Below are 18,008 nucleotides of genomic sequence, written 5' to 3' on the forward strand. Positions count from 1 at the left end.
GTAATAATATCACATACTTCTAAAGGGAAATTATTTAGTGAAAAGCATTCTTTTTTTTAAATTTAATTCAATTATGTTATGTTAATCACCATACAATACATCATTAGTTTTTGATGTAGTGATCCACGATTCATTGTTTGCGTATAACATCCAGTGCTCCATGTAGTACATGCCCTCCTTAATACCCATCACCAGGCTAGCCCATCCCTTAACCCCCTCCCCTCTAAAACCCTCAGTTTGTTTCTCAGAGTCCATAGTCTCTCATGGTTCGTCTCCCCCTCCAATTTCCTCCCCCCCTTCATTTTTCCCTTCCTTCTCCTAATGTCCTCCATGCTATTCCTTATTTCCACAAATAAGGGAAACCATATAATTGACTTTCTCTGCTTGACTTATTTCACTTAGCATAATCTCCTCCAGTCCCATCCATGTTGATGTAAAAGGTGGGGATTCATCCTTTCTGATGGCGGAGTAATTTTCCATTGTATATATGGACCACATCTTCTTTATCCATTCATCTCTTGAGGAGCATCTGGACTCTTTCCACTGTTTGGCTATTGCGGACATTGCTGCTATGAACATTGGGGTGCATATGGCCCTTCTTTTCACTACATCTGTGGCTTTGTGGTAAATACCCAGTAGTGGAATTGCTGGGTCATAGGGTAGCTCTATTTTTAATTTTTTGAGGAACCTCCACACTGTTTTCCGAAGTGTCTGTACCAACTTGCATTCCCACCAACAGTGTAAGAGGGTTCCCCTTTCTCCACAACCTCTCCAACATCTGTTGTTTCTTGCCTTGCCAGTTTTTGCCATTCTAATTGATGTGAGGTGGTATCTCAGTGTGGTTTTGATTTGAATTTCCCTGATGGCTAATGATGATGAACATTTTTTCATGTGTCTGTTAGCTATTTGTAGGTCTTTGGAGAAGTGTCTGTTCATGTCTTCTGCCCATTTTTTGACTTGATTATTTGTTTTTTGGGTGTTGAGTTTGAGAAGTTCTTTATAGATCTTGGAAATCAGCGCTTTGTCTGTAGTGTCATTTGCAAATATCTTCTCCCATTCTGTGGGTTGCCTCTTTGTTTTGTTGACTGTTTCCTTTGCTGTGCAGAAGCTTTTTATCTTGATGAAGTCCCAAAAGTTCATTTTTGCTTTTGTTTCACTAGCCTTTGGAGATGTATCTTGGAAGAAGTTGCTGTGGGCGATGTCAAAGAGGTTATTGCCTATGTTCTCCTCTAGGATTTTGATGGTTTCCTGTCTCATATTGAGGTCTTTCATCCATTTTGAGTTTATCTTTGTGTATGGTGTTAGAGAATGGTCGAGTTTCATTCTTCTGCATGTGGCTGTCCAATTTTCCCAGCACCATTTATTGAAGAGACTGTCTTTTTTCCATTGCATATTTTTTCCTGCTTTGTTGAAGATTATTTGACCATAGAGTTGAGGGTCCATATCTGGGTCTCTATTCTGTTCCATTGGTCTTTGTGTCTGTTTTTGTGCCAGTATCATGCTGTCTTGGTGATCACTGCTTTGTAATAATAGCTTGAAATCCGACATTGTGATGCCCCCAGCTTTGTTTTTGTTTTTCCACATTTCCTTGGCGATTTGGGGGCTTTTCTGATTCCATACAAATTTTAGGATTGTTTGTTCCAGCGCTTTGAAAAATGTCATTGGAATTTTGATTGGGATGGCGTTGAAGGTATAGACTGCTCTGGGCAGCATAGACATTTTAACAATGTTTATTCTTCCGATCCATGGGCATGGAATGTTTTTCCATCTTTTTGTGTCGTCTTCATTTTGTTTCATGAGTGTTCTGTAGTTCCTAGAGTATAGATCCTTTACCTCTTTGGTTAGGTTTATTCCGAGGTATCTTATGGTTTTTGGTGCTATTGTAAATGGAATCGTTTCTCTAATTTCTCTTTCTGCAGTTGCATTGTTAATGTATAAGAAAGCAACTGATTTCTGTGTATTGATTTTGAATCCTGCCACATTACTGAATTGCTGTATGAGTTCTAGTAATTTGGGGGTGGAGTCTTGGATTTTCCACATAAAGTATCATGTCATCTGCGAAGAGAGAGAGTTTGACTTCTTCTTTGCCAATTTGAATACCTTTTATTTCTTTTTGTTGTCTGATTGCTGTTGCTAGCTAGGACTTCTAGTACTATGTTGAACAGTAGTGGTGAGAATGGGCATCCTTGTCGTGTTCCTGATCTTAAGGGAAAGGCTCTCAGCTTTTCCCCATTGAGGAGGATACTTGCTGTGGGATTTTCATAGATGGATTTTATGAACTTGAGGAATGTTCCCTCTATCCCTATACTCTGAAGAGTTTTAATCAGGAAAGGATGATGTATTTTGTCAAATGCTTTTTCCGTATCAGTTGAGAGGACCATATGGTTCTTCTCTCTCCTCTTACTGTGTTCTATCACATTGATTTGCGAATGTTGAACCACCCTTGTATCCCAGAGATAAATCCCACTTGGTCATGGTGGATGATCCTTTTAATGTATTGTTGGATCCTATTAGCTAGGATTTTGTTGAGGATTTTGGAATCCATATTCATCAGGGATATCGGTCTGAAATTCTCCTTTTTGATGGGGTCTTTGCCTGGTTTGGGGATTAAGGTAATGCTGGCCTCATAGAATAAGTCTGGAGGCTTTCCTTCTGTTTCTGTTTTTTGAAACAGCTTCAGGAGGATAGGTATTATGTCTTCTTTGAATATTTGGTAGAATTCCCCAGGAAATCCATCAGGCCCCGGACTCTTGTTTTTTGGGAGGTTTTTGATCACTGCTTCAATCTCGTTACTGGTTATTGGCCTATTCAGGTTGTCAATTTCCTCCTTTTTTAGTCTTGGTAGTTTATAGGTTTCCAGTAAGGCATCCATTTCTTCCAGGTTGCTTAATTTATTGGCATATAGTTGTTGATAATAATTTCTAATAATTGTTTCTATTTTCTTGGTGTTAGTCATGATCTCTCCCCTTTCATTCATAATTTTATTAATTTGGGTCCTGTCTCTTTTCTTTTGGCTAAGTCTGGCCAGTGGTTTATCAGTCTTATTAATTCTTTCAAAGAACCAGCTTCTGGTTTCGTTGATCTGCCTCCCTATGACAGGTAAATATTATTTACTGCCAGTAGTATACTGGAATTCTGTTTTCTTTTGTCTAAGATCTTTGTTTTCCCTGAGCCTAATAATTCTTAGCCTCAAAGAATATCCTTAATTCTCTTTATCTGTAAAATTTCAAACTGTTATACTAAGGTTTTCATTTGTATTTCTTAGTATTTGGGGCCCGCCTTTAGTCTTGAGGCTTGTATCTATCAACTATGTATAATTTTGTCATTTTTTTAATCATTTCCCCTCTTTTTTTAATTTGCTTTTACTAGACCTCCTATTTATTGTGTACTAAACATGCTTTCTTATTTTTCAGTTTTTTGTTTTGTTTTGTTTTTTCTAGGAAATTTCCTTGACTTTTTTCCCCATTGACTTAATTGATTTAAAACATTTTTGGGGCATGCATATTTTTAATTTCTTTTTTTTTCTTTTTTTAAGATTTATTTATGGGGGAGGGGGAGGGGCCAAGGGGGAGGGAGAGAGAGAGAGAGAATCCTCAGGCAGACTCCCGCAGAGCCCAGTCCCAGGACACGAACATCATGGCCTGGGTCAAAATCAAGAGTTGGCAACTTAACTGATTGAGCCACCCAGGAGCCCCCATACTTTTAATTTCTAAGAGCATTTTCTTATTTCTCTTTCATTTCATTGCATTTTTTCTTATTTTATGGATGTAATGTTTTGTTTCTTCCTAGGAACACAATACTAAAGTTATGTCCTCTTCAGAGAGTTTTTACTGCTTCTTATTGTCTCTTCTTTTCTTCCTTTGTTTTTTTGTTTGGTTTTTCATTTTGTAGATATTCCTTAATTTTCTCAGTTGTCCAGTCATTTCACAGTGATGCATTAAAATATTAAAATGTATTAAAATTCTGAGTGGAAACTCTGTCTTTATAGTGGGGACTACTCATTAGTAGATACCATTTAGAATTATCAGGTAGAGAGTTATTTCCCTGGGGAAGCTTCAGATGTCACTCAGGAAGAGTGGAAGTCCTCTTTGGTGGCCATTCAGTTTATTTATTGAATTAACCTTCATTCTTTTTAAAACATAAATGCCTAGTATTTGTACAAAGTTGAGAGGAGTCTGTTTTTTCAACTTTCAGCTAATGTCCATAATTCTAGCCCTCTGCTTCACTCTGGTCTTCTGTAGTAGTACAGTGAGTCAGACTCCAAATCTTGGGTTCCTTGGACCAGATTGGCTGCTTTCCCATTCATACGCCTCTTGGAAGCACTTCTTCAGCCCAACGTGGAGCTTTTCATCCTTGGCACTGTTGACATGTTGAGCTGGATAAACCTTTGTTTGGGGGAGGCAATCCTATGAATTGCAGGATGTTTAGCAGCATCCCTGGCCTCATACCCCATTGTGAAAACCAAAAATGTCTCCAGACTTGCAAGTTGTCTCCTGGAGACAAAATCACTCTTGACTGAGAAACAGTGGCTCATAGCATATATTGTTTCCTCAGTCTGTTTTCTGTCTTCTAAAAGTTTGTTGAAACATCTTATCTGATGAATTCTGCCTCCTGTTCTCTTTCTCCTAGTGGGTTTTTAATAGCTTTTAATTCCTTTACTCTTGTTTTAGGTGGGATTTTGTGGGAGTAAGGAAACAGTGTATTTGGTCAATCTGTTGTCTTTAAGCAAAAATGCAGTTTTTAAAGTAGAGAAGGTTTTTTTCATTTACATTTTCTTAAAAGTGGGAAGCAGTCATTGGTTAAGATGTGTGATATGTTATTTCTAAAAGTCATACAATTTCAAGTTCCCTTCCTAGTATCTGTACTTGGAAATGTCTTTTTGAATAAGACATCTAACCTCTCTAATCCTTTGTTTCCTCACTGATAATAGTAAATTATAGAGTTGTAAGGGTAGAGACAATGAATATAAACCAGGTAACATAGGTAAAAGAGTATAGAAGGTGCTTAGCATGTCATTTGCTGTGAGTTTAATGTGATATTTAGATTTTTTTTTTTTAACTGTGGCTTGTTTGAATAAGCAACTTTAAAGGATTATAAGCCATTTTTATATTTCTCAGAATTAAAGGGATTAGAATTTGGGCCTCAAAATGTAGAGAGATAATTGGTATTTATATACTCCATATTCATTCTCATCCTCCTAGAAGTTCATCTTTTGAAAGTCGGTGCTTATACAAATGTTCTTATCAAAGTTTTTTAGAAGGTTGGGTGTTTTTGTTTTTTAAACCATGTAAGAATATTACCTTTTTCTTCAATGTAAAATGAAGTTCCTGCACTGTAAAAGATTTTATTGACTGTTCTTCCACCTATGACCTTTGGATTTGCAGAATAAAATCATTCCTCTTATTGTCCAGTGTTGGTTTTGTTTCTTTCTACCTTTTTATTATTTTTTGTTCTTATTCTCTTCATAATTAGTTGTCAGTCTTCTGTGTACTTAGATCATTGAAAGCAAATACAGTATCTTAGTTACTTCTGTATCTCAGCAACACCAGCAGAGCAGAGTATGGTTAATATTAAGCTCCTGGCAATTAAATAATGGATGGCTGAGTGAATGAATAAATGAACCATTTGAAAATCTGCTTAGCTCAAACTGTAATAGTTGAGTGCCTGGTTTACTTGACTTTTTGTTCCCCTAAAAAATAATGGGCTTTAAAAATAATTTCAAAATAAATGCCTCTTGGTGTGTTTTTTGGTACCCTAAGGTTGGCAGTATGATGCATAACAGTATACTTAGTTCCATTGCAATGAATGGCTTTAGAGTTGTCATAGTGGGATTTTATTCCTATTGTGGTTTATAGTAATGCATACACTAGACCTCTTAGCCAAATTAGTATAGACACCATTTTTAAAAATTGTTAATTGGTGCAGAATGGCACGTTGGTTTTTACCGTCACAGATGCCCACTTTACAAATGAGATTATTTTATAAGAAGACCCTTTTTGATGCTTTAGAAACTGTCTTTGAATGGGGCACAGTATAGATTTGCTCAGTATGAATTGAATATGTTAAATATTTAATATGTTACATAAAAATATTTAAATATGTTATGGAAGGTGCTAAAACATTATCATGTACTTAAGTGGCTTTTATCTTAAATTTCTTAAGAAATTTGTAGATATATCATGAATAGATCTAGTCACTGAGAGTTATTTTTTTAATTCTTTTGATACTGTAGGTCTTCAAATAATATATTTTTCTAGTTTTCCAGTTTTCTGAATATAATTCTTTAAAATCACCTAATTGTTTTTCTTTCCTTCCCTCCCATTCTAATATGCTGGCCTTCTTGCCCTTATGTCAATTGCTATTTTGAAAAAATGGGTATTCTTAATGGATTTTATCAATTACTTCATTCTTACTGAAATAAAAATTCATATCTTACATATTTCCATTTCATAGTGAATTCTACCTAAGGAATGCCAGTTCTTGAATCACTAACATCTCAAAAGTATAATATTTTATTTAAATAGCTATCAATGAATAAAGTCTGAAGCTGCTTAAAATAATTTCATGCTTTTTAAAATCTAGGTTGGATGGACAGTGGCCTGATGGTTTATTGGCTTCAGACAATACTCTTCATTTTGTCCATCCCTTGACTTTCAATTATTCTGGTGTTTATGTCTGTAAAGTGACCAATTCCCTTGGTCAAAGAAGTGATCAAAAGGTCATCTACATTTCAGGTAAGTTACTATCTACTCGCAAAATGAGTTACTTAAATTATTCCTATAACAACAGTCATAATAACACTGTGTTCTAGTTGGTAATTTATATTTGCTAATATACAGATTCCTCACTGTGAGGTTTTCCAAATAATCAAAATGAAATATAATAAAGTAACCCTACCTGAACCACATATGTAAAGTGGTGTTACTTTACTTGAAGAAATGTCAAAATGTCTATGCAGCAAGCTTATATACATTTTATTTAAGATCTTTGCTTATAGTTAATTTTTCAGTTACATAGTATTAAGTATTCCTTTTATAGGTAGTGTGTACTTTTCTAGGTTCTCTCATTTTTACACCCGAGAGCAAACACTGGGTTTGTTTGTGTGTTTTTTTGGTGGCTACTCGTGACACAGGTGTCTCATAAATAAAATGGGATATTGACTTTGATGACCTGGGTTATTAAATAACATAGTTTGTCACTCGATATGGAACTATATCATATTGAGTTACTGAGAGTGAAGTAGGAATGCTACTGAAAATGTTCTAATGAAATAAAATTTAAGATGTTTCTTATTGTCAGTCCTTAAGCCACTAAGAACTTACCATTAGTTTTGCTATGAGTGTTTTATTAATTTGAGTATATAAATTCGGTACTCACAAAATACATTTAGAGCTAAAAATATATTTTTCGTGGGTGTGGCTATAAATAACAAATTATCAATGTAATGCTCATTTATAAAAACTATATAAAATATTTTGAGCATCTACTTACTACAAGAATATAGCAATCTTCATGTCTAAACAATGGAAAATTAAAGGAAAAAGGAAGAGAACCTTGAGAAAAGCAGGTTTGTATGGCAATTATGTAATTATGTAAAACTGAATAGTTAGATTTTTAGAGAAATTTTAAGCTTGCTTTCATGTTATATTCTTTGTATGATCACTCAATCTAAGAACAGTCCCCCATATTATGTTCTCATGGCATTTCCCACAATTTGTAGTTGTATACTTACTTGTGTACTTTTTATCCATCCTCATATTTAAGCAATTTATGTTTGCTTCATTTACCGTTGAATACTCAGTACTTACTTAGTGCCTGGCACATGATAGGGATGATGCAAATATATTTTTGCATGAATCTCACAAGAAGCTTAGAGCTGTGTACATCCCTAGCCAGCCCTTTCTCCAGTAGCAGTGCTTTGGTGGAAATCAGAATGAGATTAAATATTAGTCTATTAGTCTCCCTTTCTTCCCTTAAATGTCTCTCCCTTTCCTTTTCCTTTTCCTTTTCCCTTACTTCTTGGATCTTAAAGCCACAGGGAATGTATATTTAGAATGTAGTTACCTAAGGATGCTTACTTTTTGTTTCTGTTGTACAAAATTTGGTGTGGGATATTACTTGTAAATCTCAGGCTCAATGTATTATTATGTAATCATTTAAATATCAAGGCTCAATTTGGGCATTCTTATATATACTGATTCTGTTGATGATATCCTAAATTTATTATATCTTTTGGCATTCTGGATCCTTTTCCGAGTACTTTCGACTTATGTGTCCAACTGCCTATTAAAATCACTAACTCTGTGTAGAGGTATAATAAGCATTTATGGGTTAACATTCAAAACCGAGGTCCTGATTTTTCTTCTGCCCCTTGCCACCATACCTCTTCCTCCAACAGTTTCCCTCCTTTCCGTCATTGGTAACTCCATCCTTATATTTGCTCAGGGTTTAATCCCTGATGCTTATTCTTGATTTCAGTTGTTCTCTCATAACCCATCCAATCCATCAATAAATCCATGGCAGCTCTTCCATTACTTTATATGTAGAACCTTACTATTTTTCCACTTCTGCTGTGAGTATTCTGACCCAAGCCATCAGCAACCCTTACTTCATTATTAAAAGAGCCATTTAATCTTCCTACTTTTAATTTATCCTCAAAAGAGCAGCCAGAATGATCCTTGTAAAGGGCATGTCAGATCAGGTCACTTCTTTCCTGCAGACCTTTCACGAACTTCTCATTTGACCCACAATGAAAACCAATTCTTGCAACGACTTACAAGGGTCTATACATGCTCTGGTCCTAGATGACCTCATCTCTTATTATATCCCTTGCTCACTTGGCCTTGTTGCTGGCTTCCTTGCTGTTCTTTGAACATAACAGGAACATTGCTACCTCAGAGTCCTTGACTTGCTGTTTCTCCAGCTGGAAAGCTCTTCAGGTATCCTTATAGCTCTTTCCCTCACTTCCTTTAGGTCTTTGCTCAAGTTTCACTTTCATGACTATAATTAAAATTGAAAATTGAGACTTCTCTTTTCTAATCCCTTTACTCCTGTCTCCTTTTCTGCCTTATTTTTCTTTACAGTATTTATTGCCACACACCATCTACATGTTTTATTTATATGCTTTTCTGTTTATACTTCTACTAGAACATAAGTCCTTTCATCTGCTTTAATCACTACTGTATTTCCACCATCTGCAGTAATGTTTGGCATGTGATAGGTGTTCAGTAAACTTTTCTTGCATGAATGAAAAAATTTGAGAAGAAAACAATCAGGAAAGAATTAAAAATCTAGAATGTGCTTTTTATATAGCTTTATTTTCTTTGACAAGGGAAATAACGTAACACTGGTGATAAACTTCACGCATTGTTTGATCAACCTCTACTAAGTCCTAAAAGAGGAAATAAAATTTTGAGTAAATATGAAAAAATCAGTTAATTACCACTAAGTGATTCAGAAAGATAGCATTATATAAGATGATTTTCTTTAAGTAATCATTAGAATTAGACTTTACCTTTCTATCCAGTGTCTTTAATATTTAATACAGTACACTACATTGAGTTTAGTTATCACCCCTGAGAGCTTCTTGGAGGACATGAAATATCCTAGATATAATAACTGCCTTTCCAAAATGACTAGTAAATCCTAGTAGGCTTTTATCAGAACGAAAGGCTATAATTCACCCAGAGTAAACAATCAAGCTGTTGATCTTTTTTATTGTAAATTATATGTACCCTTTTTCCTGTAGAAAATTTTTTTTACCTCAGTATTAAAATTGATAAAAAAAATTTAGGAAATGATTTTTAAAAATATTTCTAAAGTGAATGCATCTTATGACTGGAGACTAAAAGATCTACTCAGAACAGAGTTAGCAACTCTGTTTGAGGAAAACTATAATTTTATTCTACATTTTTTCCACATTGGTAAGTGTAAGATTTGGACAAAAGGTGATTGATCCAAGATTACAATATTCAACTTCAATTACTAGTCATGGAGGTACAGTGAATCTTTGTCCATTACTAAATGACTGCTGCAAATTGTGATTTTTCTAGTTGTTCTTGGTGTGTTTTCCCTGATATTTTGTACTTTTCTTTGAGAGTATAGGAACAAATTTTTATATATCATGTAAGTTCTCCCATGCCTAAAACTCAAAGTATATTCCTGTGCAAATCTTGAATTTTGAATCCTATTGATTTTAGGAATTAGGTGTAATATTTGGCATAAGAATCCACACTTAATTAGGAAACTATAAAATTCATAGGTTTTGGTTATGTAAATAATTCATATGAAGTCTAAAAGAAAAAATCAATTCATTTATTTTTTTAATATATTAGGCTAAAATACACTTTATAGCTACAAAAGCCTTACTGGACTATTTGTTTTCCTGTTTGGCAGAACTCATTAATTTGAAAAAAAACAAAAAAAAAACAAAAAAAAAACATTTGGTTGTAGAGAACTCACAGTGTCTACTAGTTCATTACATTCGTTATATACTGATTTATTACACATTCTGCAAATAATATCAAAAAACAGTGAAGAAATAAGGAATGCTGTGGGAAAGGATTTTAAATTATGATAAGTAACTATTAGTGATTACAAAATAGTCCATTTGATTCCTTATGCAAATTCTAACTCTCAGTGTAATTATTTTGGAGTGGGGCAAGAATTCGGAAATGTGAATAAATATCTTGTGTGCATTGTCCTATATATGTGCATTCTTAAAATACAAAATAATTATTAACAATAGTCCCTCTTCCATGGAATCATATTAATAGTGAGGCTATGCTATCTTTATTTGGTTGAGGAGGAGATGGCAGGTTAAAAAATTTCTAAACCACTGACAAAATTATATAAGATTTTAAAATAGGGACTTTTTTTTGTTTGGTTTGTTTTTGTTTTTGTTTTGTTGGTTACTCTTTTTTTTAGTTAGATTTTCTGAAAGTTAAATCTGAGTTAATTAGTGGCCATCCCTCTGTGTTTACATAAAGAACATTGCAAGTAGAAATAAAAAATACCAATGTGGTTTTTTTTTTAAGGGATACTTGATAAAAATAATGAGTTCTGTATCTTATACTGGGTGAACGTTCAGGGGCATACACTGTTTTAAGAAAAATAGCATTCGATTAAGAGCTGTCAAAAAGTTTTAAAATCTTATGTGCACAAAAATGTGTGAATTACAAATAATTATTTAGGTGATTTGTACTTAACGTTTAAACATGCCGATGCAAGTTTATTGTAATTTTTTTCCTTTGGAAATCATTGTAAAGATAACATTTAATATTTAAAACTTTTCCATTAGTCCTACCACCTCAGAAAATACATGGGTTGTCTTACAGATGATATATTTTTATTTCTTTAGTATCCTGGTTCTCTGAAGTTGCATTCTATGATAGGCTTTATTACTTTTATACTAGAAATCCTACAATTCCACAATTTTTTTTAAGATGGAATTTGTTCAGCTAGTGAATAATATGTTCTTACAAATTAAAACCCTTCCCTGATTCTACATATAATATGATAACTAATATTCACTTCAAAGTACTTGGCAGGATTGCCTGTTATATTGGTTTAAATTCATAGGAAATTAGTTATACTGTACTTGTTAAATTTTATATTGTACTTGCTAAATTTTTACCACATTCTGTACATATGGCATTCCGTGATGAAACCTGTTTCAGTAAGTATTTTTCTTTAGCTTGTAATTTTAGAATAACTTACCCCATGTAGATTTAGCATTTTTCTAACAATCATTTTTTAAAAGCTCTATCAGTACCACTCATTTAAAAATTAATTATAGGAAATTACCATTCGGGTCATTTATTTTTATCAAAGAAGAAATTCAAGATTTTTTAACTCATCCTTTCTTCAACTCTAGAGTTTTGTGTAACATGACCTACAAATACCACTTAATTGATAATTAACCAATCTTTAATTTTTACTATTTATGTTTAGTTGCTTTTTAATATTAATGGCTATTTACTCTGTAATCTAATGGCAATACACAGGATCATCTGCATCTAATATTTAAGTATTATTAGAATGTTCTCTCTAAAATATTAGCTACTCTTTGAGACTCCATACTAAAGCAATGTGACACTAAATTTTGCAGATACAGTTGAAATTCTTCAACTTCCTAAATGTTCAGATATCTTACCCATGGGATATAGACATGGTGATGACATTTTTATAACACTTGGTAACATGTTTTTACTTTGTCTTTGTCTGTTAGTCTCATTTGATAATATAGCCCATTTGGCTAACACAGTTTAAACATACGCTTTTTATTTTAAATTACTAAATAATGGTATGTACTACATATGTCCTTTCTAAAAATTGAAGAGTTCTCTTTACTTAAGGAAAATATTTTTGAGAGAATTATTAAACCAACAGCTTATACTATGGCCACTTAACAAGAATCTATAGTTTTTCATTCTTTTAAAGATAAGTTCAGATCTTATAAAAATAAATGAAATTAGGTAAAGATGTATATTAAGAAAACATTAATTTTTTTTTTATTCTTTCATTTTATCTCTTTGTTCTTCTGGCTAAGAAAATATATATTTGGATTACTTAATCTTTTTGTCTGATAATTCTTAAGCCAGCTGTGTATAGGACACTTAAGTAATGCTCTTCATTAAAAAAAAGAAAAAAAAAAGTATTCCTTGAAGTACACAATACCATGCTTAAACTTGGAATAGAATAATTTAGGATTTACACCATAGGTAATTTTTCATTCCTTTTACTTCATTGGTAACTGGCTAAATGTCAGTTTTGTTATTTTTTAAAAATACATAATACCACTACATTCTGATCTTAAGAATGAAAAACTATTGTTACTATGAATATATATTCATTAACTGTGCTGTCTTTTCAACTTGCTGCTGAATCAGCCTGCATTGACATTCTTTGCCTTTCTGTGTCTTGTCTATCTTTACTGTTTCCATTAGATCCTCCTACTACTACCACCCTTCAGCCTACAGTTCAGTGGCAACCCTCAACAGCTGACATCGAGGATCTAGCAACAGAACCAAAAAAGTTGCCCTTCCCATTGTCAACTTTGGCAACAATTAAGGATGACACAATTGGCACAATCATTGCTAGTGTAGTGGGTGGGGCTCTCTTCATAGTACTTGTAAGTGTTTTGGCTGGAATATTCTGCTATAGGAGAAGACGGACGTTTCGTGGAGACTACTTTGCCAAGAACTACATTCCACCATCAGATATGCAAAAAGAATCACAAATAGATGTTCTTCAACAAGATGAGCTTGATTCCTACCCAGACAGTGTGAAAAAAGAAAATAAAAATCCAGTGAACAATCTAATACGGAAAGACTATTTAGAAGAGCCTGAAAAAATGCAGTGGAACAATGTAGAAAATCTCAGTAGGTTTGAAAGACCAATGGATTATTATGAAGATCTAAAAATGGGAATGAAGTTCGTCAGCGATGAACATTACGACGACAATGAAGATGACTTAGTTTCACACGTAGATGGTTCGGTAATTTCCAGGAGGGAGTGGTATGTTTAGCAACCACTAAATGTGACTTACCTATGTACAATGTTTCATTCATACTAGTTGATCATTTTCAGATTGTTCATACTTTTTCTTGAGGAAGAATAAGCTTTTTCAACTTGATTTTCAAGCTTACTTTTTATATTCTAATTTGACAAATGAAAATGTAAAATCTGGGTTCAATGTATCTGAGCTGCTTTACAATTTTTTTTTTCAATGCTGTACTACTGTCTCAAGATTTAAATTTTAATGCAGAGTACTTTATTGGTCTGAGGCACACAGGTAAGAAGAAATGTCAACATTAAATGTATGACTTTTTTGGTACAAAAATTAAAAAGAAAAAAAAAAGGAAACTACCTTGGCATTGTGTATTAAATGTTTACCTAAGACTATAATCTCAAGTATAATGTTTGTTAAACATATACCTCTCAAAATTTATCACCACTAAATGATACTGCATCAAAATTGACTATAAAACTAATTCAAGAAATGTTTATATATATTTTTAGTATACAAAAAAATATTCAGCCTGATGAAACACCCTTCCTTTTCAAACATTATTTTCTAAGTTTCTATACAAATGGAATCTTTACCTCTGCATTTTAATGAGCCTTGCCATAATTACTGTAGAGTGGCTTTTCAAAGATATTTTGTTGCACTAAAACTGTGGTAGTAAACTCAGTGAACATGATGTGTGGAAGAGCATAATTAGCTGGTCAGTATTTTTGTCCAAAATACATACAAGAGTTATAATAAAAACATGCCTTTTAAACATAATTATTACAATTTTTTTCATCTCTGGAGGACAGTTCTTAAATGTTGTATAAACATGGATTTTGGTATGTTAAGTGGCATAGTTTTGTTTGAATGCTTTATGTCCTAAATATAAGAATAATAATGAAAAGATGGTATGCAGTTAAATAAAGTTCAGAGAGGGCATTTCAGTATATGGAACAACGTGGGTAAACTAGCATTGGAGTACTGGTTTTCAGAAATGAGACATGTCAGCCAAGAAACTATACAAAAAATTTTTTAGCCCATCTTGTTTTAGTCATCTAATAGTGATGTTGTTCAAACGGGTAATATATAGAAAAATTAGAACAAACTTGTAAATTTGAGGTTTAATGAGAAAAGTCTGAATTATAGAACCAGTCGCTAACACTTGCTAATGGATATTGGCAAACCATCCTCCTTTTCCTCCTAAATGTATGTATTTGTTTCAAGGTTTTTGTTTTTCCAATTAAAACTGGAAACATCATAAGGTTTTATGTTTTGTTTTTGTTTTTTGCATAATTCATTAAGTATATTCTTTCCAGAAATCATGTATCTTTTGAAAAAGAAATGTTATCTAAATCTTCAAATGTGGATCTTCTTTGTGAGGTAATTAAATTGCTTCTACAGTAGAGTCCTATAAAATTGTAATAATGACAACTATTTTGAAGCCCGAAGAATATGTTTATTCTGTTGATGATTCATTTGAAAAAGGACTGTGTAGAATTGCCTTAGGTGTTTTGCCAGGGAATTGAAGTGGAAGTTAGTAGGAAAATCATAAATTATTTTGTTAATAAAAAGGCAAAGTAGGTACTTTTTTTTTTACCCCCCAACCACCCAAATCCTGATGATTCTCATCAAATCTAAAGGAATGTTTTATAAGGCAAAGTTCTAACATGTTCATAGAATTTTGCAAGTAGTCAAGGCCTTATTCTAAACGATTATAACATAATTTCCTTTCTTTGAACTAGCAGTATTTTGTGGAAATTAGGAATCTATTTTATTTCTCTTCCCAAACATTCACACACTTAGTCTAAAACTATAATATATCAGCTAAGGATACAGGTAAGCTAACTGATACATTGTTAAGACTATCTGGCTTTAATATACTTAACCACTGATATACAAATATTAAGACTGTTTGATCCAAGTCATTGGAAGCAAAACTTTATTGGTAATACCCTGTGACTGAAGTAGACTTTATGTTTTAATTTAAATACCAGCACTGATATGGCCACAAGAAAGATGGATCTAAAATTCTTGCCATGGAAGATGTGAATTTGTGGCTTTTTGTTCACAATTTCATCTTTAGAGCAATGGTTTGAAATGCTACATGAATCTGAGCAGGATAATCACTGTATAAATCTCAACTTGAGTATTATTTGAAGGAAGTTAGCAATGTATTTTAAGAACTGCATTTCAAAAATATAAATACTTAGTGATTAAGACCTTCCTTTATATTGTGGCCATTATGTGTTTAGGGTGGGCTTTTTTGTTTTTGTTTGTTTTGTTTTGTTTTTTGATGGCAGAGGGGAGAGGTTGACATGGAAAACTACAAGTGAGTGAGACATTCTGTATCCTTAAACTAAATCATTTGGCAAACTAAAAGATTTCAAAATTGTAAGAATCTGATACTAGTTAAGACTTTTTGAAGCATTGCACTGCTGTTTATTAGAACTTTGTTTACTGTACATATAAACTTATTTGTGAACATGAATAGTCATTAAGCATTTTTGTTAAATTAATTTTTTAATATCCGTGATATACACAGCTAATTGATAGGTACATATGAAAATCCTTTTCTTTTTCTGGAAAAGATGGCAGAATGTTTTATTTTGACCATGTTCATTTTTGTTTCTTTATTCTTTGAACTGACTTTTCATTTTTGTATTCACTTTAGGGTTTTCTTTCACACTGGTTAAAATATTTCAGTAATGCAGGGATGATGAATGCAACTTTTTTTTTCCTGCCATTTTTATAAAAATATATTAAAACTTTAATAGGCTAGGGGTTAACTTTAAAAGTGACATTTGAGTAATACATTATAGTTGAAATATTTAGTATTTTACCATGTGCCTAAAAGGTTTCTATTTGATAAGTCTAACATTTAAAGAAACCATTAAGGTTTTTTTCAGTAGTAAGTATTGCTTCTGATAGCCATATATAGGAACGTTTATTAAAGATAACCCTAGCTAAATGTGTAGCAGAAGGGCTTGTAGGAAGTACAATGTATGAGTGCAAAAATTGAGATAAATATAACAATTTTATATGTGAAAACATCTGATTTGAGTTTAATTTTGTTTTTGATAAATACTAAAGGTATATGAATAAGAAGTTATGAATGTGTGGAGGTATGATCAGTGTAAAATATAAGAAAGGAAGAAATGGTACACATATTGAATTTTTAATTCTAATAGAGGAATGATATACAGATTTAATTGTTCTTTCTGTTTACTTGTTAATTGGAAATGTATCATCCCTAAGAATCTCCTTTTTCAAATTTTTGGTGTATTGGGTTTGGATTTAACTTTAATTTGTACTAGTGGTATTTTTTACCAAGTTATTTATCAGGTGGTAGCCCTAATAGCCATGCAACAAATCTTTAAATAAAAGTTTTTAAAAAATTCTTTAGAGGCATATTTCTATAACAAACGTATGTCTCTGTATTACCTTCTTTGTCCTCGTTATGTTATTTGATGGAGTGTGTGTGTGTGTGTGTTTTGTATGTATAACCTAGTTCTTATATTTTAATTAAGTTTTTATGGGAATTTGAAATCTATTTTATTTCTCTTACCAAATAAGACTCTATCAGGTTATGGATACAGTTAAATAAAGTTTGAGAGCATCTAAGTTTGTAGGTTAGCCATTATAGAATTTGCTTTTAATTGACCATTTAATTCCTATTTCCTATCTACACATTATGAATAACATTCTCCACAATCATGAATTATCTGTTTCTCTAGTCTTAGCAGTTAAAACAAATTTTGAATGTTTTTGCTGTTGTGAGTTTGACAAAAGTTAAATTATATATATTGGCTTTCATTTGGATGAACATATTTCACGAAATATTTTGTAAGTTGGCATTTAGTGTTTTTCACTTATAAACGTTATAATGGCTTTCTTTATAAATGCCATTGTTTCTAATTGTAATTACCTCCATGTTTTCTATCTCTGATGTTTAAAATTATACTTGTTTTCCTAAACTTTAAATTATCTTAAAGCAAGCAGCAGTTTTTTTGTTTGTTTTTGTTTTTAAATAGCATACAGTTTGACTAGATTAAGCTCGGTTTCCCTCTTGTTATACCAATGGAAATTCATGCATGAAAGAATATCTGGAATCGTGTACATGGCATATCACCTTTTCTATGTTCTAAAAAATGCTTTCTGTTTAATATTTGTTTTCTCCTATCCCAGTAAGCTGCAAGTTTTTTTGTTTTTGTTTGGTTTGGTTTGGAACCTATGTACTTTGAGTTGAGTAGTGATAGGTTTGCTTACAAAAGCTTTCACTGTATATATCCTTAGGGGTCATTTTCTTGAACCTTGATGATAGTTATTTTATCATGTTCATTTCAATTTATGAGGCTAAAACTTGATTCAATTTTGGGTTGTCCTAGTTCACTTACCTTTTCTGCTGTTCTGGCTGGATGCCATGGGTGAAGCAGAGTGAAAGTGAGTTTAGTAGGATAAGTTTATAATCTTAAAAACTTGAAAGAATAATTCAAGG

At 32.6% G+C, this 18,008-nt stretch overlaps 1 protein-coding gene across 2 annotated transcripts in view; it reads left to right on the plus strand.

The window, feature by feature from the left end:
• Positions 1 to 18,008, plus strand: part of NECTIN3 (nectin cell adhesion molecule 3) — a 138,714-nt gene that overhangs the window by 53,048 nt on the left and 67,658 nt on the right. For both annotated transcript variants that reach the window (XM_054504164.2, XM_054504163.2), the window contains exon 5: positions 6,583 to 6,734. In XM_054504164.2, the coding sequence (XP_054360139.1) occupies positions 6,583 to 6,734 (152 nt within the window). The remainder of the gene's footprint in view (positions 1 to 6,582; positions 6,735 to 18,008) is intronic.

This window comes from Mirounga angustirostris, unplaced genomic scaffold (assembly GCF_029215605.1).
Source record: "Mirounga angustirostris isolate CCGP_5_RB_7025 unplaced genomic scaffold, mMirAng1.0.hap1 SCAF_1, whole genome shotgun sequence".
Taxonomy (NCBI): Eukaryota; Metazoa; Chordata; class Mammalia; order Carnivora; family Phocidae; genus Mirounga; species Mirounga angustirostris.